Source organism: Fusarium fujikuroi, chromosome FFUJ_chr06 (assembly GCF_900079805.1).
Source record: "Fusarium fujikuroi IMI 58289 draft genome, chromosome FFUJ_chr06".
Lineage (NCBI taxonomy): Eukaryota > Fungi > Ascomycota > Sordariomycetes > Hypocreales > Nectriaceae > Fusarium > Fusarium fujikuroi.
In genome coordinates, this window is record NC_036627.1 from 1,152,784 (window position 1) to 1,176,904 (window position 24,121).

General features: G+C 49.9%; 7 protein-coding genes; 4 read left to right on the forward strand and 3 right to left on the reverse strand.

The window, feature by feature from the left end:
- Positions 1–378: 378 nt before the first annotated feature.
- FFUJ_05696 (probable tRNA (uracil-O(2)-)-methyltransferase) lies at positions 379–1,914 on the forward strand (the record flags this gene model as incomplete). The annotated part of the gene is made up of 1 exon (XM_023578936.1): positions 379–1,914. One exon carries the CDS (start codon positions 379–381, stop codon positions 1,912–1,914), a length of 1,536 nt encoding a protein of 511 aa, XP_023431861.1.
- Positions 1,915–3,305: 1,391 nt separating this feature from the next.
- On the forward strand, positions 3,306–3,867 carry FFUJ_05697 (uncharacterized protein; the record flags this gene model as incomplete). XM_023578937.1 has 2 exons in its annotated part: positions 3,306–3,482; positions 3,535–3,867. The coding sequence occupies 2 exons, from the start codon at positions 3,306–3,308 to the stop codon at positions 3,865–3,867; spliced, it is 510 nt and encodes a 169-aa protein (XP_023431862.1).
- A 94-nt stretch (positions 3,868–3,961) lies between these two features.
- On the reverse strand, positions 3,962–5,062 carry FFUJ_05698 (uncharacterized protein; the record flags this gene model as incomplete). XM_023578938.1 has 3 exons in its annotated part: positions 3,962–4,133; positions 4,191–4,356; positions 4,417–5,062. 3 exons carry the CDS (start codon positions 5,060–5,062, stop codon positions 3,962–3,964), a joined length of 984 nt encoding a protein of 327 aa, XP_023431863.1.
- Positions 5,063–7,968: 2,906 nt separating this feature from the next.
- On the reverse strand, positions 7,969–8,247 carry FFUJ_05699 (uncharacterized protein; the record flags this gene model as incomplete). Its single annotated transcript, XM_023578940.1, has 1 exon — positions 7,969–8,247. The coding sequence occupies one exon, from the start codon at positions 8,245–8,247 to the stop codon at positions 7,969–7,971; it is 279 nt and encodes a 92-aa protein (XP_023431864.1).
- Positions 8,248–9,390: 1,143 nt separating this feature from the next.
- FFUJ_05700 (uncharacterized protein) lies at positions 9,391–12,251 on the reverse strand (the record flags this gene model as incomplete). XM_023578941.1 has 2 exons in its annotated part: positions 9,391–11,897; positions 11,951–12,251. The coding sequence occupies 2 exons, from the start codon at positions 12,249–12,251 to the stop codon at positions 9,391–9,393; spliced, it is 2,808 nt and encodes a 935-aa protein (XP_023431865.1).
- A 4,220-nt stretch (positions 12,252–16,471) lies between these two features.
- On the forward strand, positions 16,472–18,541 carry FFUJ_05701 (probable sulfate adenylyltransferase; the record flags this gene model as incomplete). XM_023578942.1 has 5 exons in its annotated part: positions 16,472–16,640; positions 16,818–16,845; positions 16,904–17,086; positions 17,147–17,295; positions 17,346–18,541. The coding sequence occupies 5 exons, from the start codon at positions 16,472–16,474 to the stop codon at positions 18,539–18,541; spliced, it is 1,725 nt and encodes a 574-aa protein (XP_023431866.1).
- A 2,685-nt stretch (positions 18,542–21,226) lies between these two features.
- On the forward strand, positions 21,227–23,980 carry FFUJ_05702 (uncharacterized protein; the record flags this gene model as incomplete). Its single annotated transcript, XM_023578943.1, has 1 exon — positions 21,227–23,980. The coding sequence occupies one exon, from the start codon at positions 21,227–21,229 to the stop codon at positions 23,978–23,980; it is 2,754 nt and encodes a 917-aa protein (XP_023432789.1).
- Between the last annotated feature and the right edge of the window lie 141 nt (positions 23,981–24,121).

Below are 24,121 nucleotides of genomic sequence, written 5' to 3' on the forward strand. Positions count from 1 at the left end.
CGTCATTACCAGTGGGTGTTTCGCCCAGCTCTTGGACCCTAGATCGAACCATCTCACCTCGCTTCACGGAACCGAGAGTACTAGTCAGGGCTTCAGCTGTCTAGATCCTGGGGCACAGCTAGCCCTATTCGGAGGAAGTCTTCAATATTGCTCGCATCATTCGTGACCTCCACGACCACCCGTCACTATCACAGGGGCTGTCAACCCCCGGACCAAATCCGATTAAGTACGTCCTAACGGCGGTGATCACCGTAGGGTCGAGGTAACGCTCCGAACGCACCTTATGGCTGTTGGCACCAGACAGTGTCTGACCACTTTTCAGCAGCCTGCATCTTCGGACCTGTCGGCCACCCTTCCGTTTCTGGATTTTGTCTGAGCATGGAGTTTCAAAAGAAGGCACCTTTTGAGCCCGAGGAGTTTCCTCCGGGATCGCCGCCCGTAATCCGCGAACGTTGCGGCGAAGTTACCTGGTTACCTATGTGTCACCACACATGCACGTTTGAGACTCAGCATTTCAACGAGATTATGCTCAACCTTGTTGAGAACCCAAACCTCAACTCCAAGTGGTTGTTTCGTGCAGATGTTCTCTTCGATGATGACTGTCAGAACCATACCCCTGAAGCTGACGGTGCCATCCAAAGTCACCCTCGGGGTCTCGACTTCCAAGGATTCAGCCGGCAAAGAACCATTGTGCGCCGATTGATACCCCGAAACACACTTCGCGATACTCCATTAGACCAGACCTGCTCTTTCCATCACACAAATATTCAAGAGGATAAAGAAGCTGACGGTGAAGCCACCCTGTCAAGATCGCTGGTCGTGTATATACCACATGCCTCCTCTGCTGCAGACCTACCCTTCTATCACCCAAAGGTCAAGGGTATCAGCCAGCTTCATGAATGGGATGTAGCCACCAACACAGGCACCATCTCCGTTCACTTTGCACTTTTTGAACCTGAGGCACGCGAGGAAGAGGTCGACCAAGTCAAATTAGGGAGGATAGCTTACCATCTTCTCCAGACCATCCACAAACATGGTCACAGCACCGCTCGAGGCTACGTCAAAAGAGTTCACCACGATGTCATTGTACCCCGAGAGAGATTTCAGGATAGGTACTCTGAACTAAAAAACAAATACGCCAGAACTCTCGTCAAGTCCTGGCTTGAGACTACAGATCCCACAAAACATGTGTTTGAAGATCTAGGTATCGCAGCATTTCTGATTGAGCTGTGGAAGGAGATGTACCACAATAGGGACTTTCCAGGGTTTGTGGACATCGGCTGCGGAAATGGTTTACTGGTTCATATCCTCAGAATGGAAGGATATACTGGCTGGGGTTTCGATGCCCGCGAGCGTAAGTCGTGGTCTCAGTACAACTCACCATCCACGGGATCACCCTCTGGGTACTCCCTCCAGAGGTTGCTCTTACTTCCCAGTGTCATTCCCAGGGAGGCAGCGAGCGATGACACTAGAGTAGTCAACTCTGAGGACATTCATGATGGCCTTTTTCCTCCTGGCACATTCATAATATCTAACCACGCCGACGAGCTGACACCTTGGACTCCAATCCTTGCCGCCATATCTCAATGCCCGTTCATCATGATACCATGTTGCAGTCACAATCTCACAGGAGACAGATGGCGGGCACCTCCGCCTCGCGACAAGACCAAATCAAAGAGTATGTTTGCATCTTTAGTCGACTGGGTTACGCAGATAGCGGAAGATTGCGGGTGGAACGTTGAGACGGAGATGTTGAGGATACCAAGTACTCGAAATACAGGCTTGGTCGGCCGAGAAAACACAAGGAAGGTTGAAGAGGTCGATATACACGGGATACTGCAGAAGTACGGAGGAGTACAAGGGTATTACGACAATGTTGTTAAGCTACTCAAATCATCCCCCAGAGGACACTGAGCACACCAACTTGAACACACACTTGTTCGCGCCACCTCAGTCAAAGTTGCTCGCGGTTTGTCAAACAGGAAATGAACTAGATATGCAAACGCATCTCCATGCCGTACATATTGCGATTGGGGCTAGAAGGGCGCAGCAGATGATCGTCTAGCCGATCGACTTAGTAGTTCCCACCTTCGGAATATTCGTTCTCGATATGTCGGTACTCCAGACTGTCCGTGTCCACGGTCTTCAATAGCTGCATGACCCTGTGTATATCGGGGATTGGCGATACGGAAGCTGGTTGTCCAATGCTTCCCACACAGTATCACTCTCGTCATATAGCCGAGGCAAATTGTCCGCCTTGGTCCAAGAATGTGACAGTTTCGTTTGCTCATGCATGAGCACTGCAGCCGCTTCTTGATGTGGAATCCACGCAAGCCATGTTATGGAAGTATTACACACACAAGCCTTGGACAAATGTGCTGGACAAATAAAATTGAGCTATCATTTTGCGATCGCCATCCGGTTCCATGAGCTTCATCCTCGCTTAGGCGCTCGGCTCTGCTGCCGTGCGGGATGTTTCGATGAGAGTTTGCGAGGGTCGTTAGTGTTTCGATCTTGCTGCCGTATAGCATTGGATTGATTAGTGCGATCCAGAGAACGGGACAGTTTCTAACGAAGGATCGATTTTATCTATCTTGAGCCTGAACGTATCCCCCTCTTTTTCATCTCGAATTTGGACGTGGCGCCAGCTCGACCCATTTTCAACGGTTGGCTGCAGCTCCCTTCCCGTTGATCAGCGGTCATGCATCATGAACCGGGATGTTATAGCAAACATCATAACACCCTGGTCGCGTTGTTGGACGAATGACAGCAAACGGATTTTCCTTGCACTAACGTTGACGTTAGAAATGTCCTCCTGCAGGTAGCCGTTCGCCAAGCGACACTCCCTTATTTCCACCGAAGTTTTGAGACACCTTGAGTGACGGCACAAGGGTCCGGGCTGCCGGAGCGTGGAATGAGCGAATGATGAACTAATGCAATGCAATGCAATGCTTATCGAGAGACCTCTTCAGGCCGGATGCACTGTATAAGGGTGGTATACAGGCTGGGCTCACCCTAGGAAGCTTTGCCGCTCTGCTGCTGCTTATGCGTCGCAATACCCATGTGGAAACCAACAGCAGTGCAACTCAACCTTCACGTATTGGATCGCCTCCGCTTACGGCTCTAAACATATGAGTATAAAGCCGCCGGGTTTCTCCACCGTTATTCCCATCCACGTCTCAGTGATCTTATCTAGGAATTTCAATAGTTCAACAAGTGTGCTCTTGCTTGCATCTTGAATACCGAACGTTACATCCTCCTCGACTATAAGCCCAATACAGCCCAAACCCCCGAACCTAGAAGCCATGGCGCAGGTGCCTTACATCGAAGTCTACCGGTTCAACGACCACATCAAGTCTCTCCAGGAAAAGGCCATCGTAGAAGTACTCACTTCTACACCTGGAGAGAAGCAATCAAGACTGGGCACGTATGGCTTGGAAAAGCCGTGTGCAGACTTGAGTGATGAAGTGATTCGGGGCCTCGTAAGTCTCAGTATAGACCAACAACCAAGTATCTTCTAACCAGATGTAATAGAGTGGACCACTTGTGAGATGGGCTACCAGCCGTGATGCTGTCATCCAAGATCTCCAGAGACCTATTTTCCGATCCGAAGCCTTCCGACTACAGAAAGGCAGTGCCTTGTGGCCGGGATATCATTCCACTGCGCTGCTCGTGCCCTTGAGCAACCGGAACGCACTGATCGAACTGATTCCACGCGGAAGTAATGAAGCCATCACACACAACTGGGATCCACGAACGGTCATTCACTTGAACGAAATGGGGCTCCAGTTTCAAGGAAATGGGAGTGTTCGGTTCATCTACATCTTGTTCCAGACAGCACCCTGCCCCAAACGCCAGTTTTGGTAAATTTTTTATCCTAAGAGCTCTCAACGAGTATGGACACATGGGTTGGGATGGCGGATTCTCTTTATCTTTTCAATCTCCACGCGTACAGCGCTTCCTAGTCATCAGCGATACTGGATACACACACCAACTCAGTATCTAAACTCCCGTCCCATTCAACAAGATCATCCCGTTCATCATATTCCATCACCCAAGTCACATCGACATTGCCATATACACATATACTCTCGGTTTCTTGAGGGCACAGCATACGGTAGATGGCTTTGTATCTATGAGCAGTAGTCAGGCATAAGGACAGAGTCAGCAAGGAAACGGACAGACCTTACTCCCACTTGGAGTGCCGGCCTCCCAGCACTTCATAAACCAGAGAGGGTATCTCGAGGTATTCAGATTCGAGGGGTGTTGTCGGCCGATAGGCTGATGATATCTGCTCTTTAATGAGGCTGATGCAGGCAGGGTTGCGGCATTGGAACACTTGGAGACAATTGTGTGCTGGAGGAGGCTTAGGAACAGTTCTGGTATGGGGAAAATCTGGAATCTTTCAAAACTTACCATGCAGAGGAATTTCGTTTGCACGACAACCAACCACTTTACTATACTCTCTGAGTATCCCGATGCCTGTGATGACTCCCTCTCTTAGCCTGTCTAACATGGGCAGCGTTAATTCTTCTTCTGAAATACCGCACTGTCTCACACAGGCCCTCAGGCCCTTGTACACTTCCTCTTGTGGGCAGCCATCCATGAGTGCCACATGGCATGCAGCCACGAAAATGAGTGAGAAGAGGGAACCAAGAGAGGGATTGTTGCAAGCTCGGCCAAGATGCCAGGTACACTCGATGAAGAACCGTGGCCAATCAAGGTGACTCCGAACGCCCGGGAACAGGTAGGGCAATTTGAGACGGTGGCACAAGGAGCCGACATCAACGTTCCTCCTGAGGTAGTGGGACCAGTCGTCGTCACTTTGAGGAACCTGAGCGAGAAAATGAAGTGCATGCGGATGCCAGCGAACATTGTGTTGGTCGTTATCGGATCCTGGATCGTCTTGTTTCACATCTTTGGAGTCGCCCACATCGTCCTCATCATCTGTGTCGGTATCCGAAGCAATTTCATGAGAACAGGCCTGTGGGTCAATCTTGGGACCGGAACCATCACTGGGCTCATGAAGATTGTGAAGCTTAGGAGGAGACTCGGAGATCATGTTCAAGCCCACATGAGGATACTCGAAGATCCAACGATACTGAAACTGGGACATGGCGGTGGGCTAGTTCCTGGGCAAAGCTTGCTTTTGGTAACTGGGAGTAGCCGGACAGCAACTGGTAAGGACGATAGGCTATAGGATTTGTGGGTATGTGCAATGTTTCCTATGTTTCTTATGTTGATTGGCAAAGTCTGAAGATGGTATAATGATGGAGGCTGGTGATAGCGGTAACGAGAAGTAGGTTTCCGTTGGGGGAGACTTGGCTTGAATATGTTGCACAAGGAGGAGTATTTATTCTATTTTCTGGCTAGGAACGATGATGCAAATATCAGGGCATCAGGCAATGAGTGCTGGGTCTTCTGCTTTCTCCTTCTACTCCCTTGACTTTGGAGGTCTTTTTTCTGAGTTAGTTGCAGCATGAGCACACGAAGAGTCTCACATCTAGTCTATCTTGCGTCCGTTGCCTCGAGTTTCAGTTCAAACCCCTGCTACAAGGCGGGAACAACGGCTTTCCTCACGAGGCGCCTTTCCATCTCCGCGGGAAACGGCATTAGTCTTGTTGTCGAAGGCCTTAAAGGTCTATCGATGGCGCCGCCACGTTTTCTCCTCGTCTCAGTGTTGTTTGTCTTAGGCTCGTAGTGAGTGAGAGGCTCGGCCTCGTTGGGCAGAAGCAAATATGTCGTCAGTTGGCTTGTCAGGATGGTCATGACGATCTCACAGTGGAGAGTTGTCGTCGCTTCGGGAGCCTTGTTGTCCCCTGCAAGTCTCGGGGTGTTGCTTTTTTCCAGTATCGGCCAAGGTGGAAGCACAAACGGCTATCTGCCCCAATGCATGCCGCTCAGATGAGCTAATGCCGTTGTCGTTCGAACGTGCTATAGCCTACGGCGACCGGGGGCGAATCGTGCTTGCAGCGACTGACATCAACCCCTCCCGCAGGAGCTTGATTTCTCTATTCTCCAAGGTGCAGGGCGCTACGCTATGGGTAGATGCAGACGGCTCAGACTTCCGAGTCTGTCGGTCACCAGAGGGAAAGGGTGTTCACCCTTGCCCGTAAATTAACGGGTGAGCTATGATATACTGTCTTGCATGTATGTATGTATGTATGTACGCAGCCGTTTGTTGCAACTCACACCCCCAGAGGCTATTCAACGGGCGTCAAACGGCAATGAACTGATCCGGCAGAGTCCGCCCACACTATTGGGGGGTGACCGTTTCTATATCAGCGCTTGTATGGCGACTTGTGCGCCTTGATCGAGCTGCAGCCGGGTCGATGGGCTCTGTGAGAGACAGGGGACGTACAGACCCTGGACGTATCTGAGATCGGAGAAAAAGATCGGTGTTGGAAATGGACTTGTCTCATATCAGATACTCAAAGTAAAAAAGAGAATGGCTCGATGGGTCTGATCTCGTTAGCTCTCGGATAGTCCCTTGGCCTCGATTCGATATCCCGCCGATCTGACGAGCCACGTTTACATACAGATCGCTTGCGGTGTTTGGACGAGATGGTGTCATGGTTAAGTCATTCCATCTTGGAGTTTGAACCCTGGCCCTTGGATCCTGACCCGAGTCCCCTGCTTCGTCCCGTCACGCCTAAGCTAATCTAGTTCAGCTTATCTCGTGACCCCAGATTGAGAGCTGATTGCAAGATGCTGGAGAGACTACAAGAGTTGAGTCCAGGCCTGCCAAGACGTGTGCTTGCAGGATATGGCCGCTCTGCTCTGTACAAGGATGACCCCTGACAGTAAGCACACATACATGGGGTCTGGGTTTTAATTAATTAGTCAAGCTCGTTATTACCGTCGGTACTTGGATAGACAGAGATAACAAGTCTCTACAGTCTAGACAGTGTAAAGGTTGAAAGGCTGGACTACCTATGATACTGACATTTGCGCCTGTGCAACACAACCGCATATGCATCTCCCCCAGACCGGTGAGACGGGATACAGCATGAAAAGCGCTTATTCTGTATGCAAGCGGGCGGAGCAGGCAAACGAATGAGTGAATGAACGGGAGAGACATGGCATGCAATGAATGACGATCAAATGAATGAGAAGAGAACACGGCGTATTTTTGGGTGAGACAAATCTCATCGTTGGCTGCAGCTTGAGAGAAGACATCACATTGCATCGCATAGCCTACATACAGCTGAGTTTACAGCCTACATACTCAAAGCACGCCCTCCACTTGTCGCCCCAAACTGTCTCAACCCTTGGAAAACGGGAACGGGCCTGAAAACGATGACCTGCTCATCTTCCAAAGAAGTCATGATCTGGTGCTCCATGCAAGCCTCGAAATTGTACAAACGGATATTGTACTATGCTGTTGGCAGTTCGTATTGTTGTCTCACGCTAATGCACATACAAACACATGGATGTTCCATACTCACTCACAGCGCTCTACCAGGTTTTCACGGAGGAAACATGATCGCGGTGCTGCAGCTTCTTTTCTCTCCTGCTCAGTTGATCAATTCTCGCTGATTCCATGCTTCCTCCTGCGGGTTGCTACAGGATGGGGAGAGAGAGAAAAAAGAAAGAAAGAAACGCTCCGCCATGACCTATTGGTATCTTGGTATGTAAGACAAAGGAAATTGATAGAAGAACGGAAAAAGAAAAGATAAGAAAATCTCGAGTTCGTGAGTCACGCTCGAGTTCGCAGTATATTCCGATCCCCCGCTTGGACGTTGGTCAATGTTTCGGTCCATTGTCCTTTTGGGATAGCAACTCGTGGTTCTTGTGTCCGTGTGCTTTTGCTCGTTGATCTTTCAAGGCGGGACAGCTAGTAGGCTACCTAGTTCACCATGAGCATGCTTCCAAGATAGTAGTAATAGTACAATACCTCTAAGATAGTCGATCAAAGCTCAAGTGGGCGTTGGAAGTCGAGTTCCGTATCGTTAAAGCAACTTATGCTCAAGTCTGCTTCTTGCTCTGCTCCTTGCCACCACCTCCTGTATCCTTGTCCTCCTCAGCCTCAGCCTCCTTCTTCCCAGCAACGTCGTCGCGGGCGACGGTCATATCACGATGGAAGTGTGATTGCTCTCTCTTATTCTTGGCCATCATACCGGCACGGGAGAGCGTCTCGATGGTGGTTTGGTCTGTGAGGCCGATGGTCATGCGGCGCAGATCCTCGCGGGTCGCCTTGCTCATACCCTCCTTCTCGGGTTTCTTGTTATTGTTGTTGTCTGCCATGATGTATGCTTGATGAGAGTTGATGTATATATCTTGTAGTAAATGAAGCTTGAGATGTCGACGAATGATGAACAAGAGAAAGAAGAACAAGATTGTCAGTCGTGATGGTCGGTCTCAAATAGAAAGAAAGTCGTCAAGAAGGAGCGAACGGCGTTGACAATAGAGTCAACTGCTTCATTGAGGTTTCCTATCATTGACGTAGCGTTTGCATTTCATTTCAATAGGTACCTTATAGAGAGAGAGAGAGAGAGAGAGAGAGAGAGAATAATAGCATCGAGTACAATGAGAAAACGAGGGGATCTTTCGATAGAGAAAGTGAACGAGTGTTTGCTTCAATAGCCAAAGCAGGCACGGCACTCACTGCTGCATTCAACCCAGCTCCAACAAACCATGGGCTCATATGTACGAGAACTTACCGTGACTGCTATCAAGAGATATATCTGTAAATTCATGGTTGAAAGGCTGCAGGATGTGCAACGTAGTAACCACGGAGAGCCCGATCACATCAACAAGAGATGCTCGAGTGTTCAATTCCTAGTTTATTATTAGGTCTCGATGGGAACGGCCAATTCCCAGTGTTTTAGACATGGTTTACTATTAGAGTTAGATGACAATTGTCAAATCTTAGTATTCTAGACACTGAAATGACCGTGCAACACGCCTTGTTTAATGCGATGCTTGACCATTGAGTTTTGTGCACTGCCAGCACTTTCAAGGGCAATGTCACGTACAGACGATAATAGTCCGGTACGTTGACGTCAAATGCAAATGTATTGTGGTCGAATCAGAAGTGATGTATTAACTATCTATAATTGTTCTCAATCTGAGGTCCCAAAACCTGAAACTCCAGACATCATTGTTGACTAGTTCCTCTATAGTCTTTGTGTTTTCGTGTCGCGTCTCAATATACTCCAATGGAAATGATTTGCAAGTCGCTTCCTGTGCCGGCAGGAGGACCGAATCATGCTCGATATGTACAAAATGCAATGGTTGAAACCCAGCAGTCAAGCGTTTGCTGACTGGGTACAGGGGGAATATGGGTAAATGCAAAGCGCCATGGTCATACTGAAACCCAAATGCAAGTAAATGACGATGCAATCTTGTGAGGCATAATCCAAGATTCCCTTAAAAGGTCCGAGGCGACTATGGTTCGGACTTTGGCTTGGCCTCTTCTTCTTCTCGGCCACCAGTCGAGTCTATCTTCTCGAGTGGCTTATCGTCCACCTTCTGGGCCTCGTTAATGGGTTCCTCGCAGATTGAACTCTGGTCTGCCCAGCTCACGGCCCTCTTTCTTCTCTTGGGCGTAGCAGCATTCTCCTCGATCTTGTCTTTTACGATCGCATCTTTGTCCTCTGGGCTCATGGTATTAACACTTGTACGAGGAAACTCGGCGGATTCTCGAGTCGGCGTCATTGGTGGCCGGCTACCAGAGTATCTCGATGCTTGCATACGCAAGGAGCTAGTTCGCATGCGACTCATTCGTGATGTGTCTCCTCTGTTCATGTCCGCATCCCACTCTGCAAAGTCTTTTGCACTCCACGATGCACGGTGGGTGCGGCCACTTCGAGGCAGACTATTGACCGAGTGACGACTTGAACCGCCACTGTTTGCCCTGCGTCGGTTGAGTGGATGTGCTGGATGAGACGGAACCTGCGAGTTTGCGCCCTCTACCATTGGGAACGCATTGATCTGGGTATTGCGTCGAACATTGCTGACACTGAAGATGGACTTGGATAACTCCGCAAGCTCATCCACTTCGTCTTCCTTGGGCTTTGATGTACCTGCTCTATCTTCCATGTGCTCGAAATACCTTACTCGCAAATCATCTATCTTATCGGGGAAGTCCTCGCGGTTGCGAGACAGAGACATCCACGACGATATCATTCCGAGGACGATCAGGACCAAGATGGCTGCGGCAAGGAAACACTGAACCACAAGGATGATCATGCCAATGGCTGTTGCTGCAACGCGGCTGAGGTCAAGAGTTCTCAAGAATGCAATGGAAAGGCCAGTAGTGATGATCTTCGAGATCGATAGTAACCAAATCGCTGCTGTCGTATTGCGAGATCCTTCAAATGGCTTGAGTTTGATGATAATGACCAAAGCGACGAGTTCAAAGACAAAGAGACCATAGACCTGAGCCAAGGGGCTTGCTCGACCTCCGCCGATGAAGCATGCTCGGACAAACTGATATGCTAAGTAGACTGTAAAGAACCACCATCGAGAGAGTCGATATCGTGCCGACAGCCAACCATAACGCTTGATGTAGGGCTCATCTTGATGAACCCTTGGTCTTTCGGGGTCCTTGTCGACAAACTTGATGCGGCGAATAGGCAGACTGGCAAAGAGGCGTGGTTTGTGAGCCTGTTCCTCCTCACCGATGGAGCTTGCAAGTGTCGTTGCCACAAATGGAATTTTCTTGAGGACCAACCCTTGCTCAAAGCGAAGCGTATCGGAAACGACCTCATACTTGCCTTCACGTAGCCTGGATGAGCAAGCATACGCTGTTAGGCCAGCAAAGCCCAAGAACATCACGAAAATGACTGCAGCGATAGCAGTCGGTCCCGGCGGACCGTTGATCGAGAACTGGAACATGGCCAGCGTCATCATGACGAAGAAAGCGATAAATAGCGTTCGAAGTAGGCCCGCAGCCATGTATCCGACCCAATGTGAACGAAAGAAGTCAAAGCCATCGGACTTGATAAGCTTGAATTTGTGACATAACTCAAGCACAAACTTGGACGTTGCCACGAATAGGGCAACGGCCGCTAGGATAACAAGGAACCAGATGAGCCCGATGATGAACGCGTCATTTCGAGGGATGCCGACCACAGACAGTACACCAGGGAAGCCAGAATAGTCACCTGGGAGTGGCATTCCAGGATTTCGAGGTTCGCCAGCCCAGCCATAATCATATGGGTTGCTAGAGTTGAAGTCGTGGCGACGGGTTAACGAGTGGACAACACTCTCAAGTTGGGGAACAGATCGGCTTCCGAGGCTTCTGCCGAAGATCTGCTGCGCAAGACCACCGCCGTTGTTGATGGGGACCGACCCTGCAGAGCCAACTTGACTGGCGTTCCCAGACACGCCAGCAAATGGGCTGATAGCATCAATCATGTCAAGGCTTGCAAACATGCCAGCAGTCCACGCAAAATTGCTCCACCAGGCAGGAAGCAGGGCAGGCCAGTTGACAGACAGTGCACCGGAAAAGAAGATTGATTGGAAGGTTTCGAAAATGATCAAAATCGAAAAAGAATGGGCATAGTGCATTCTTATATGCGGGATCTGAACGCCATAGATCGCTGTTGCAAATGAGGCCAACACCGCGAATGCGGTGAAAGCTCCCAGTATTGATCCCACAATCTCAGGCTGTGAAAAGGTCCTTCCGTTACTCATAGTAGCCTGGAAGCACCCAATTTCTGTCTGTGTTGAGTTGGCAAAGATCCGGATGCGTGAGTAACCTTCCAGGTCGGGAATATTGAGAGCAATTGACGGAATGCCTGCGATGTCATTGGCAGATATTGAAGTTGTAATGTATGCCTCGATGGGTTGGCCGGCCTTCAACGGGCAAAGGCTCGTGACGTTTTCCGCACAAGGGTCGTAGGTTTTGTTAAAACGCTCCTCCCCATATACCTCAATAGAAAGATGCACTAGAATCTGGTTAGACTGGTCAAGCAGGGCGTAATAAAGTTTCGCAACATACTCATGACGCTTTCCTGGCGGATATTGGTGCTTCCATAGACGTGAAATGACACAGTGAGGTTATCAGAGTAATAAGCCGTATCGAAACCCGTCACATTGAACAGACTTCCATCATTCAGACAGTCGTCAAAGTCGCCCGTGTATAATGATGGCGTCCGACTAACATCGAGCCGTTCGTGGAAAACTCCATTGTCGCCAGTTCCGTTGATGTAAACCTTGTCTTGAGCGCATACATTAGGGATAACGCTTAGAGCAGAGAGAAGGCATGACAATGCCGCCAGAGGTCGCTGTGCCGCGAACATCTTGACGATAAGATGTGGTCAGGGGGTCGGAAGAGGCGGAACGCGGGCAAGCCCGCCAGGGCGGTCTTTACGATATCGTTGTCAATCTCTTTGGTTCGAATATTATCTTAGTCCAGAGAAGGGAGCGTGTAACGGTATCGAGGAGTTTGGCGGTGCAAATTTGGTCGATTCGGGCATGTAGATCAGGAACTGCAGGACTCAGATAGGAAGTTGACGCTCTCGAGCAATATTTGGATAATTTCGCATGCGGCTATAACGGCGTAAGGGGGTTTCGGCGCAAGAAGGTGAACGCAGCGTTATCGACGATCGAGCATACGGAGGCTGTTCTAGGCAGAGGAGGGAAAAGAAGCCCGGTTACGCACGGGAGATTAAAGCTTGGTGTTCTTTGTGCCAATGCAAAATCTCGTGTTTGTTTGACGTAGGTGTAACCCCCCCCCAAGACTTTTGAGAGACACAACAGTGGCGCAGCGGCACGGAGAAGCCACTAAAGATCGGCAACCTCACGCCGAACGGGAATTTAAGGTTGGCGGGATGGCAGCTGCAGGGGTTTTAATTAGAGGGAAAAGTTCGAGATTTATTTCTCAACAGGCGAAGAATGCGAGTTGTTAGATTTGAGAGACTGAACCGATTCTGCTCGAGTCAAAAAGAGAGATAACGAAAAATTGAGACTGGAACAAGTATTGAATCCTGGTAGTGGACGAAAACAGGGAAGGTTGGGATTAGATCTTGGAGAAGTCTGATCCAACCACATTTTCTGGGCATGCACTAAATTTGGCGTGAGCAGTAGCGAGAATGCTCTCAATTTACGAGACCACGCTTATCGTTTTTCGGTATCTACTTCTATCACGACATGTTCTAGACCCGGGCAGGAAGCAAGAAAACCTCTGACGTTGAACTAAGGTGTCAAAAATACCTACTCTAAGCTCCCTTAAATTTATACCAAATTGATTCATGTCTTTTTGTCACTTGGGATAGAGGTTCTAAGCTTTCTTGCACTCCCTTGTTGCATGTCAAGTTTCTCCTTCAAACCCGCTTCGCTCAACGCTCTGTAGCCGCTATTGTCATGATGCATCACTTTCACTGCTCTCTCCAATCAAAGGACGGCCCAAGAGCTGCCAAGTTGCAGAAAATAGTCGCAATCGTTACAAGCCCGACACGTGGAAGAGACAATTCCCCGCCTCTTGATTTTTAGTTTTGGAGAAGCGTTGCTGGCCAATCGATAACAGCCAACTCCCCGATGGTGACGCCAGAAGCCGGTGACAGCGAGCAAAACCTTGCTACACTGAGTCGTGCAGTGAGTACTCAGAACGAATCTGCGGCGTGAGTAGATTGCTTTAGCTACCTATTTCAGTATTGGATGTTATACCTCAAAGTTCTTCTTCATCCCGTGTAGCAGCCTGGATGCTGGCTTCAATGCTGGTAAGTCTATATGTGATAGATCGCCTCTCCTTTTTCTAAGAGTCTAGGAGAGTATGCAAGACTTTCTTGAATTCAGTGGTGAATTGGGCAGCGGCAGATTAGGTCAATTACTCTCTCTGAGCAGCGACTTTAGTAGTGACAACACTGTCAATAGGTTCCTGTAAACCGTTGAGGGCATTGTTTACCGCAGTCTCGCATGCCTTGTTGATGGCGCTCTTGAATGCTGTAGGGGACATGTTGAGAGAATATAGGGAAGGAACTCCATTCGGAGTTGTGTCATCCATGATGTGTGCTTTCATGAAAGGTTGGTCTAGGATCTTGTAGCAGGGAATGAAAGCAGGGTCTTGGTGTAGACAGGGGGATGGTGTAGATAGTGTGGATATAAGGAGAAAGAAGAACTTGACCTTAGGGAACAAGAAAATATCAGATCTTATAGATTATTAAAATAAATTCAGTAAAGGGTATCCTAAATTTATACCAAGTCACCTAAGCCTTCATCATTCAGGATCAGGGGCCCGAGTTTTTTCCCCTCCCCTAGAGGGATTTGAGAACAACATCACCAACGCTAACACTCTTCAAGGCGCAGACACATATTCAAATACTGCAACTGGTCTTGTCCATCAGCAATGCGAGGCCTGGTCCTCATGTTGTGCGATTAGCAGACGAGCAGCTTCAAAAACAGGCATGTCTGCGCTATATGTATAGCCAGCTTTCGGACCGTCGCTCGCGGCTTTGACCCAAGCAATGACTCTTGGCTTCCTCATCCACCTTGAGGTGCCAGGTGCCGTCAAGATGTGGGTGGGTGAATGGGGCTAGATCGTGGGATTGGGTCTTGTCGGCCGATGGCGACTAAATGCCACAAAATGAGGCAAGCTTGTCAGCTGCTGCCTTTCTCCAGCATCTTCTGTGTGCACAACCTGATATACAGTATCTGAGCGAGTATTCGAAGCTCATTTCAGGTCACCAAGGGTGTTGCCAAGAACAGACTATGCATGTATGCTTATCTTGAGGGAGAACTCAATTGAAGAGATTTCAATCAACAAATGACAGCAACCTCGGACCCAAAAAGGACCATCCCATAGATTTTATGTGCAGGGCTTCAAAGGGTACCTTGCGAAGCTGGATACCTACTGTATGTTGCCCAGTCATACCTCTCCTAGCTTGTTAACATAGACCTTTCAGTCATAGCCAGGTCTCGGAGAAGACAAGTGAGCCAGATGGGGAAATTTCAAGGTTTGCCCTTCATGAGAAAAAAAAAACCGATCTCCTAATTAAAGATTTACTTCCGCGTGGCCTTGCCGATCAGTCAACCCTCCAAAAGTGTCGTATCAACGTCACATAATTGCGTGATTACTAAGGTAGGATCTCTGATCCATCATGACTGAGGGGAAGTAAAAAAAGGCGTGCTTCGTCTCATCCCCAGCGGGCGATCGCCCGGCCCTAAGTTGCCCGACAACCGCATTCTATACGCCCCCAGTCGGTGGAAACTGAATGCCCCAGCAACAGCATGGATGTAAGGCTATAGAGGATCACGATCTGACAAGATATTCTTGTTTGGCGTTGATGAATAGATATCATGTTCAAGATGCTTTAAACTCTACTATCTCCGTGACAAGACAAGTCAGCTTGAACAAGATATCCGGTAGAGAACCTTAATAAGCCACGATTCTTCATGGAAGCAAACTATTAGTGGATATAGATGCAAACCATGAGTTACATGTGGATGAATGGGTGGTCAATTGGTCATGCCATGGAACATGTCCGTTGAATCTATTTCGTTTACCCTTGCGCTCAAGATGGGTATTGAAACGTAGACAGGGGGGTTAAAGAGGGACCCTACTGCAGCTGTAGCAGCGCTTGAAGAATTTCCTTGCCGCTTCCAAGGTACCAGGAACTGAATTGGTAATGAGAGATTCGAATAGGAAACTGATAATCCATGTTGTGCATCTCGTTCCGCTTTGTAATCGCATTCTGATGTGTTGCGAGTTCCGAGCATCGACGTTTCTTCAGCGTGTAAGCCGTAACATCAGCGCCTGTATCTGAAACCCGTTGCACCTGTGACAACTGCAATAACCTCCTCGGAAACAGTAGAATTTGCTCAAGTTTCTCATCATGATGCCCCCCATGCCCTCCAACGCCGCCGAGAGCGATGCTCCGACGACCTAGTGCCGCCTTGTCCGGTCGTTTCGTCTCTGATTGGTCTTCTGGGTCGTCGGCGGCATGTATAAGCCTCAAGCTCCGAGCACGTCATTGAGAGCTAAAACCACGACCCCATTGTTTTTTTCCTCTTTTCGAGGGCGAGGATACGTTCAGAGGATGAGGATTGGGTACATTGGCCGATTTCGTCCGTTTTGCCTATGGAAACGCAATTTTTTCTTGCCTTACTCGCTGCATCATACACACCCCTCCAGTCCAATTAACCCCAGTAATAAGGGACGGGGAGAGGGGACTAATCATGACAGGGTGTATGTAAGAATTTGTGGTGGATGTGGTATCCGTACTCTCGTAGTGGATGGGCTTGAAGATCGAGGTACCTTTCTATATCCCGCTGGACAAGGTAGTCGATTTAAAATCAAAGCACATCCTTCTCTCCTATTATCCCTTCTCATTCTTCTCGTCCTCTGCTTCTGGTCTGTTCGTCGTCGTCCTTCTCCGAATAACACCTGTGCAATCGTTGACCCCCACGATTGCGTGCTCCAACTTCTGTTTTCTTTTACAAAACCCCGAGTAGCGACTCAGTTCTTGCCGTTCTCTTTCATCCTCCCCCTCCCTCCTCAACACCACAAAAACTTCACACCACAATGGCCAACACTCCTCACGGTGGTGTCCTTAAGGACCTCTTCGCTCGCGATCTGCCTCGCCAGGCCGAGCTCGAAGCTGAGGCTCAGAAGCTCCCTGCTCTTACTCTCAGCGAGCGACACCTTTGCGATCTTGAGCTGATCCTCAACGGTGGCTTCTCCCCTCTCGAAGGTATGCGCCTCTTGTTTTATTCGTGAAGATCTTTTGTTCCCCCCGCTGTGATGATGGGGGGGTTGACTTCGGTGCCCCGCCCCCGCATCCTCCGGCTCCGGCTCCGGCGGGCGTTTTGCGGCGGCGGCGATTCTATCATGAGTGAGAAAGAATAGCGATTGACTAGTTATTCTTTAGGTTTCTTGACTGAGAAGGACTACAATGGGTAAGTTGCCATATAAATTGTACAATTGCTTCGTCCATGAGCTAACAAAAGCTTCTAGCGTTGTTGAGAACAACCGTCTCGCTGACGGCGCCCTCTTCTCCATGCCTATCAACCTCGATGTTGACCAGGCCCAGATCGACCAGCTCGGTATCAAGGCTGGTGCTCGCATCACTCTCCGCGATTTCCGTGACGACCGAAACCTTGCTATCCTGACTGTCGAGGATGTCTACCGACCTGACAAGTACGTGATCATGGCAGCGCCCACTTACATGGGGCATTGGTGCTAATACGGATGCAACAGGGTCAACGAGGCCAAGAAGGTCTTTGGCAGCGACGATGACACTCACCCCGGTGTCAAGTACCTCTTTGACACCGCTAAGGAGTTCTACGTTGGTGGTAAGCTTGAGGCCATCAACCGTCTTGAGCACTATGATTTTCTTGACCTCCGATGTAAGTCACTGCGAGCAAGTAAGGCGCAATATTAGACTGACCATGACTAGTCACTCCCTCTGAGCTCCGCGCTCACTTCAACAAGCTCGGCTGGCAAAAAGTCGTCGCTTTCCAGACCCGAAACCCCATGCACCGAGCTCACCGTGAGTTGACGGTCCGCGCCGCCCGCTCCCAGCAGGCCAACGTCCTGATCCAGCCCGTCGTCGGTCTCACCAAGCCCGGTGACATTGACCACTTCACCCGTGTCCGTGTCTACAAGGCTCTCCTGCCCCGATACCCCAACGGCATGGCTGCCCTTGCTCTGCTGCCCCTCGCCATGCGAATGGGTGGTCCCCGTGAGGCTCTCTGGCACGCCATTATCCGAAAGAACCACGGTGCTACCCACTTCATCGTTGGCCGTGACCACGCCGGTCCCGGTAAGAACAAGCAGGGCAAGGACCACTACGGTCCTTACGATGCTCAGGTTCTCGTCCAGGAGCACCAAGAGGAGCTTGGTATCAAGATGGTCGAGTTCCAGGCCATGATCTACCTCCCCGATTCTGACGAGTACCTCCCCATCAACGAGATCCCCGAGGGCACCCGCACCCTTAACATCTCTGGTACTGAGCTCCGACACCGTCTCCGAACCGGCAAGGAGATCCCCGAGTGGTTCTCATACCCTGAGGTCGTCAAGGTTCTTCGCGAGGAGAACCCTCTTCCTGCCGAGAAGGGTTTCACTGTCTTCATGACTGGTTACCAGAACAGCGGAAAGGACCAGATCGCTCGTGCTCTCCAGGCTACACTCAACCAGGGTGGTGGTCGCCCCGTCTCCATGCTTCTCGGTGAGAACGTGCGACACGAGCTCTCTCCTGAGCTTGGCTTCACTCGCAAGGATCGTGATCTCAACATCCAGCGCATTGCCTTTGTTGCCTCTGAGCTGACCAAGGCTGGTGCCGCTGTTATCGCCGCTCCTATTGCTCCTTTCGAGGATGCCCGTAAGGCTGCCCGCGACCTCGTTGAGAAGTCCGGACCCTTCTTCCTTGTCCACGTTGCTACTCCTCTCGAGTTCTGTGAGAAGACTGACCGCAAGGGTGTCTACGCTGCTGCTCGCCGTGGTGACATCAAGAACTTCACTGGTGTTGATGACCCCTATGAGGCCCCTGCTAAGCCTGACCTCGTTGTCGACCTTGAGAAGCAGAACGTCCGATCCATTGTGCACCAGATCGTCCTGCTTCTCGAGAGCAACGGTCTCCTTGACCGTCTGTAAATGATGGTTTTGGACGAATTATCTCGGGATTGAGCCGAGAGAGATACCCGCAAGCTACATCTACCTAGCGCTTCGATGCGCATGGGTGGCGTGGCTAAAAGCAGCGTCGTGGTATGAACATTTATTATACCGCTTCGCTCTACGAAAATTTGCAAATAACAGCGCAAGTGATAAATGGAAATGGCGTTAATTTGAATGAGACGGATGGGGAAAAGAAGTGCGAACGTGATGGATTAATTACACCACGTTTCTCGGATCAATTAGACGACGAAGATGTATCGGCATAGATTAGGATCGATACAATGAAGATCATGATGAAACTATTTTCAGAAGCGAGCATATGCAAGTGATACTGTACGTGGGCTGCGTACTCGGCGGCCTATCACGAATGATAGTGTGACAGCTGTCAGTTGTGTTAGGCTGTGAATGGATATTGCAGGAACTCGTGACAGTTCGGGCGCTTAATTAATCGTTGGTTGAAGGATTGGGCAGCACCGCCAAGAATTGAGTGAAACTCAGCTCTGAAGCTGGTACAAGCCCATCAAATTCAATCAACTTCTTGAGATCCCAAACTTTTCGCCTGTGATAAGGTTGAGAGTGGAGGTCAAAAGAGGCTTCAGCCATATGGCACAAAGGTAAAGAACACCAAGAAACTCACTGTTGCCTAAGATTTTGCTTTTGGCTGAAAAGCTAGATATCCCGATGACTGACTCTAGAGACGTATAAATAAGTGCCTGCCGGCGATACTTCTTCGACAGGTAATCAAAGAAATATCCACGATTGATCATGAGCGATCCAACTCCTGACGGCATTTACCCGCCAGCTCCTCCCGAGCTGGATGAAGAATTCAATAATGCCATCAAACTGGCAGTCCAGGTTGGAGTTCACAATGCTTTAAGTGGTTTGGAGGAGCGTCTCGCCAACGCTATCGCTACTGAAGTCGCTACTCAACTCAAGAAAGTCATACAAATCCCCCAAGACTCCTAGAAGAAAGAGAGGCAATCAATAGCATATAAAATGGGCAATATTGAAGTCAGTATTTACGCTATTAAGAAAGAAGATATCTATATATCTATCTAATACCGAGATTAACGTAATCGCTAACTTTTAATCTGAAGCCTACACTACCAAGATATATTACTCCACCAAAGCCACTATTACTGCCATGAAAAACGGGATAAAATTTCAGCAGACTCTAGCCTTGTTTATAAGAACAAAAGGGACAGAACACGGAGCATAGTATCGATACATCGCCTATTCTCTCGTTTACCTTTTCGAACTATGTAGTGACTTGTTTTAAGGGTGTTACTGGTATGCATTAAATCAGAACTACTCCATTGATGTGTGGCAGGCAGCTGTGGATGAGATATTATTTCTGAGTCATGTGAATCTAGTCTAGCATAGGCCCCGTTTTGCATTTTTCGAGGAATGATATCAACACAAAAGCCTCTGTCACACATTCTCATGTTCTAAATATGGCTTCCATGTGCTTCGACCAGGGGGTCACAGGCGGTTAAGATGTTGAAGGTGGTTGGTCGTCATTCACTCTGTACCCAGCCTCCAACCTCGCATCTACAGCACTCCCCTGTAAGTCTCTTTTAATGGGTGTGGTCGTGCCGGCTTCAGTTTTGTTCAACAAAGTTGGGCTCCACAGCAGAATTTGGGGAACGGGCCTTGTGGGAGGTCAGAAAACCGAGGACCTCGATCCTGAGTAACAGAAATACTCAGGCTGGTGTTGCATAGATTTAACCAGCCATATGGCTGTGTCTTTTTGGCACCTGAGTTATAGGTTAGAAGATTTCTTGCTCCCCGAGGGCCGGGCCACGGGAGACGGGATAAGCGGGAGCTTCCATGATCGGGCTGTGTAGAGTCAAGATTGCGTATGCGTTTGTGTGTTTGTGGTGGCTCTGTCAATGACGAGAGATTGAAATTGGTGAGGTGGTGATTTACTGGTTTTTGGTGTCGAAGACTCCTCTAGAGATTGACATCATCTGTTGTAGCTACGTGGGATCCCTTGCAGTTACAGTTGATCACCGCCGTTGAATTTACTCCCAAGCGAAAGTCCAAGCTCTCCGATCCCCTATTAAACGAGTTTTTAAATCGCAGGCTGGGGAGCTAATACAGTAAGCGACTCTAAATCAGGAAGCATTGAGTCAATCGCCCGCATTTCATTACAGCGGGTTCTTCTGACGGTGAGAAACATGAATAGGGAGAGGAATGAATGAATTACTCTCTAAAGTGCATGTCTTGAGGGTCTTTCTGTCCTGCCTTAGTGCCTGATTCTTCTCCCGGAACCTGATCTGAGACCTGGGCTGCAGGGAAAGAACCAACCAAGCCGACGGGAGCCTGACACTGCGCTTAGCTTGCTTCCATTCAATGCGCCTCACCTCACACACTTCTACAGCCAGTACAACCATCCCCTCTTCACGACTCTCCTTTGCTTCGCTGTAACCAAAGTCGCCCAACATTACAACTATTCTCACTCTTACAGCCTGAATCTCACTTTGCTTAATCCTCGCTTTTTAACTTGTCATACGGCGATATCATTATCTACTCCTCCTTGCGCCCACTATTCTTGACCGCTTTCTTGAACCGCACACCCTTGGAATTGTCGACGACAACCACGAATAACCGCAAAATCACCATCCGCCATACGATACTCTTACCACATCTCCATGGTCCACCATGTCCTCCAAGGACCACGACCTCGAGGTCCCAGCCGATGAGCCGCCACGCGAAAAGCCAAGACGCTCCAAGTCTGAACGAAAGGACCACAAAGATCGCGACCGAGACCATGATCGGGAAAAGCATAAGGACCCCGACCGCGAGCGTCGCCGACATCGCACCTCACGCTCTTCTAGAAGCAAGCTCAGTGAGGTGAGCGACACCGTTTCTCACACATCTAGTCGCCGTCACCGTCACCGTAGGGAAAGGGACAGCGACGAGCAACACCACCGCCATCACCGTGCAGCTTCGACCAGTGACTTGGCCAGCTCAGACATGGCCAGGACGTCAACAGCTGCCACCTCCATACTTTCTGATCGCATCTCAGTGCCTTACCCGTCTTTCAGCAAGGCACACAGTAAGGAGGCCATCGTTAGTCGCGACTCCCTGTCTCTTCCTCGCCAACGTAGTCCCAAACCGTCAACTCCTGAACCTACGGCTGCTCCATATACCGAAGATTCGAGATCCCCCAAGGGTTCTGACAGCGGCAAGCCAGATGTGCCGCTCAGTCCGCCCCGAACTGATCTCGATGCGGACAAAACAGCAGTGAACGAGGAGACACCAGAGGACCCAGCCAAGGAAGAATACTCAAAAGAGGAAGCCCCCGAAAATGAAACACCAAAGGTTGAGACACCTAGAGAGGAAACCCCAAGGATCCGAACGCCTACAGAAGAACTCCCGGCAGCCGAGGCTGGTCTTGAACAGCCAAAATCAAGAGTGTCAAGTCTATCTCGCTCGGCATCACGAAACGAGGAGCGGTCTCGCGTGAGTCGTCGGTCTGGAGTCTCGAGCCAAGCTACCTACGTCAAGTCTTCATCGCGCCGCTCTGGCGACAAGGTTCGCCGTTCTGATTCCCGAGCATCTAGCTCTTCTCATCGCTCTGTTCACCGAACATCATCTACTCGAAGTCACAGAAGGTATGATGTCGATGGAGCATCTTCTCCTTCAAGTGCTCAGGATTCATCTCCCAGGACACCAACACAAGCCCCATTTCCTCATGGATACCCGGATGCCAAGCCTGAGACTCCCTCAGTCATCGACGTCCAAGATGTCGACTCGAATCTGCACTCGAAGACGGCTACGCCTGCGTCTGCTTTTGGTGCTGCTCCTCCACCTCCACCACCTCCCCCCCCTCCCGCGCTCGATGTTCACGATATGCCGCGAGTCGATTATTTGCTTCAGAACGGTGGACTCGCTTACACAGCCCCTAAGAACTTCCTTTCTGTTTTACCCCGTCAAAACGGAAACCGACCTTCAAACCCACCTCTGGTCGGCACAGACACCCTATTTGCCCCCTTCCATAATCTATTAGACCAGTACAACACAGTACTCAGCAAGCAGGGCTCGATTGCCGTTGCTACCGGACACCGTTCTGTTGCTCGCAGGCTGTTGGACCGCCTCGAAAATGTCTTTTCTCGCGACCTACCTCCTCATGGTTGCACTTGCATCATGTGCGATAGCCCCCATGAAATTCACGATGGTCTCAACTGGGGCGATGTGTTGGAGTGGGTGAGCGGTCGAATTGATCTCCCTCAGTGGCCGCCCTTTGATCTTGCCGAAGTTGGTACCAAGGCTGCTGAAATCTCTGGTGATAGGCCTCCTCGACCTCAGTCACCTGTCCAGCTGGACCCTGATATTGCGGAGGAGTTTAGGGAGCACTATCTTCGCCAGTCGAAGAAGGTTCGCTCTGCTGTCGACCGATGGCTATCCAACACTGGAGAAACTCCAGTGCCACCTCCCCAAGATGTCGATGACGAGACATTGTCCTTTGCTATCCTCACAAACCTTGACCCTGAGGACCGCCCTTACTTCAACGCTATCATGACTGGCTCGAAGGAGCTCAAGTCGTCAGTTCGTGCCCCTACACCTGGACATCGACCACGAACAGATTTTCTCATCAAGACTGGCCTGGCCCTGCAGCGGCTATACAGATTGCAGCAAGTGCCACGAGACGCTGAATCGGCTACGTATCTGGTTAAGAACCCGCATACGCATGATCTCCTCGTTGCACTTTCCAACATTAACAATTCAGAGTGGGAGATACTCATCTCTGGTCGCTTCGACGGCTTCCTCTGGTCAGGAGCTGATGATGACGTGCCACAAACTCCGCATAATGAATCGCGCGGACCAACACCCGCTAGTGCCTATTACAATACCCGAACGATGAGCCCTGGACCTCGAGCTTCATCGTCGTTCAGTTCGAGAAACACGACTCCTTTTTCGGTCTACTCACGAGGTACAACACCAGCGTCATTCGTCAGTGTCAACACCACAGGAATGCCTGGAAGTCGACAGGCTGTCTCAAACGATGAGGAGATGGAGATGGCAGCCATTGCAGAGATTGAACGAGAGATCTATAAGGGAATGGAAACATTGGAGGATGCCTTCGAGAAATTGCACAAGAAGGCCGAAGTTGTCCGGAATGCACTGCGTCAGCGAGGAGCTGCTTTGATGCAGAACCTGCAGAACCGCCGTCGTATTGACGTGCTGTCCGGCCCCAACTCTGGAAATTCCCAAGCCTCGGGCTATGAGCGCCCGGCTTGGGCTGGCGAAAGTGATCGTGATCCGGGAAGTGATGATGACTGGGCATTTGATGATGTTGACATCATGCCTGATGATTCGGCCAGTAACATCAGTAGTTCGCGACACCGACGACCTAAGAGGCGTACGGAACGACGAACACCTGCCCCGATCAACGAAGAGGATGAGGATTGAACGTCAGACTACGATACCCAGAACTCCATGGCATGATGGGGGAGGAGGATTATATGAATGACGACAGAAACGTTTGAAGGAAGCGCATCTTTTCCAGTATAGAGATCTGAAAACCAGTCCAATGGCAATTGTCACGAGAAT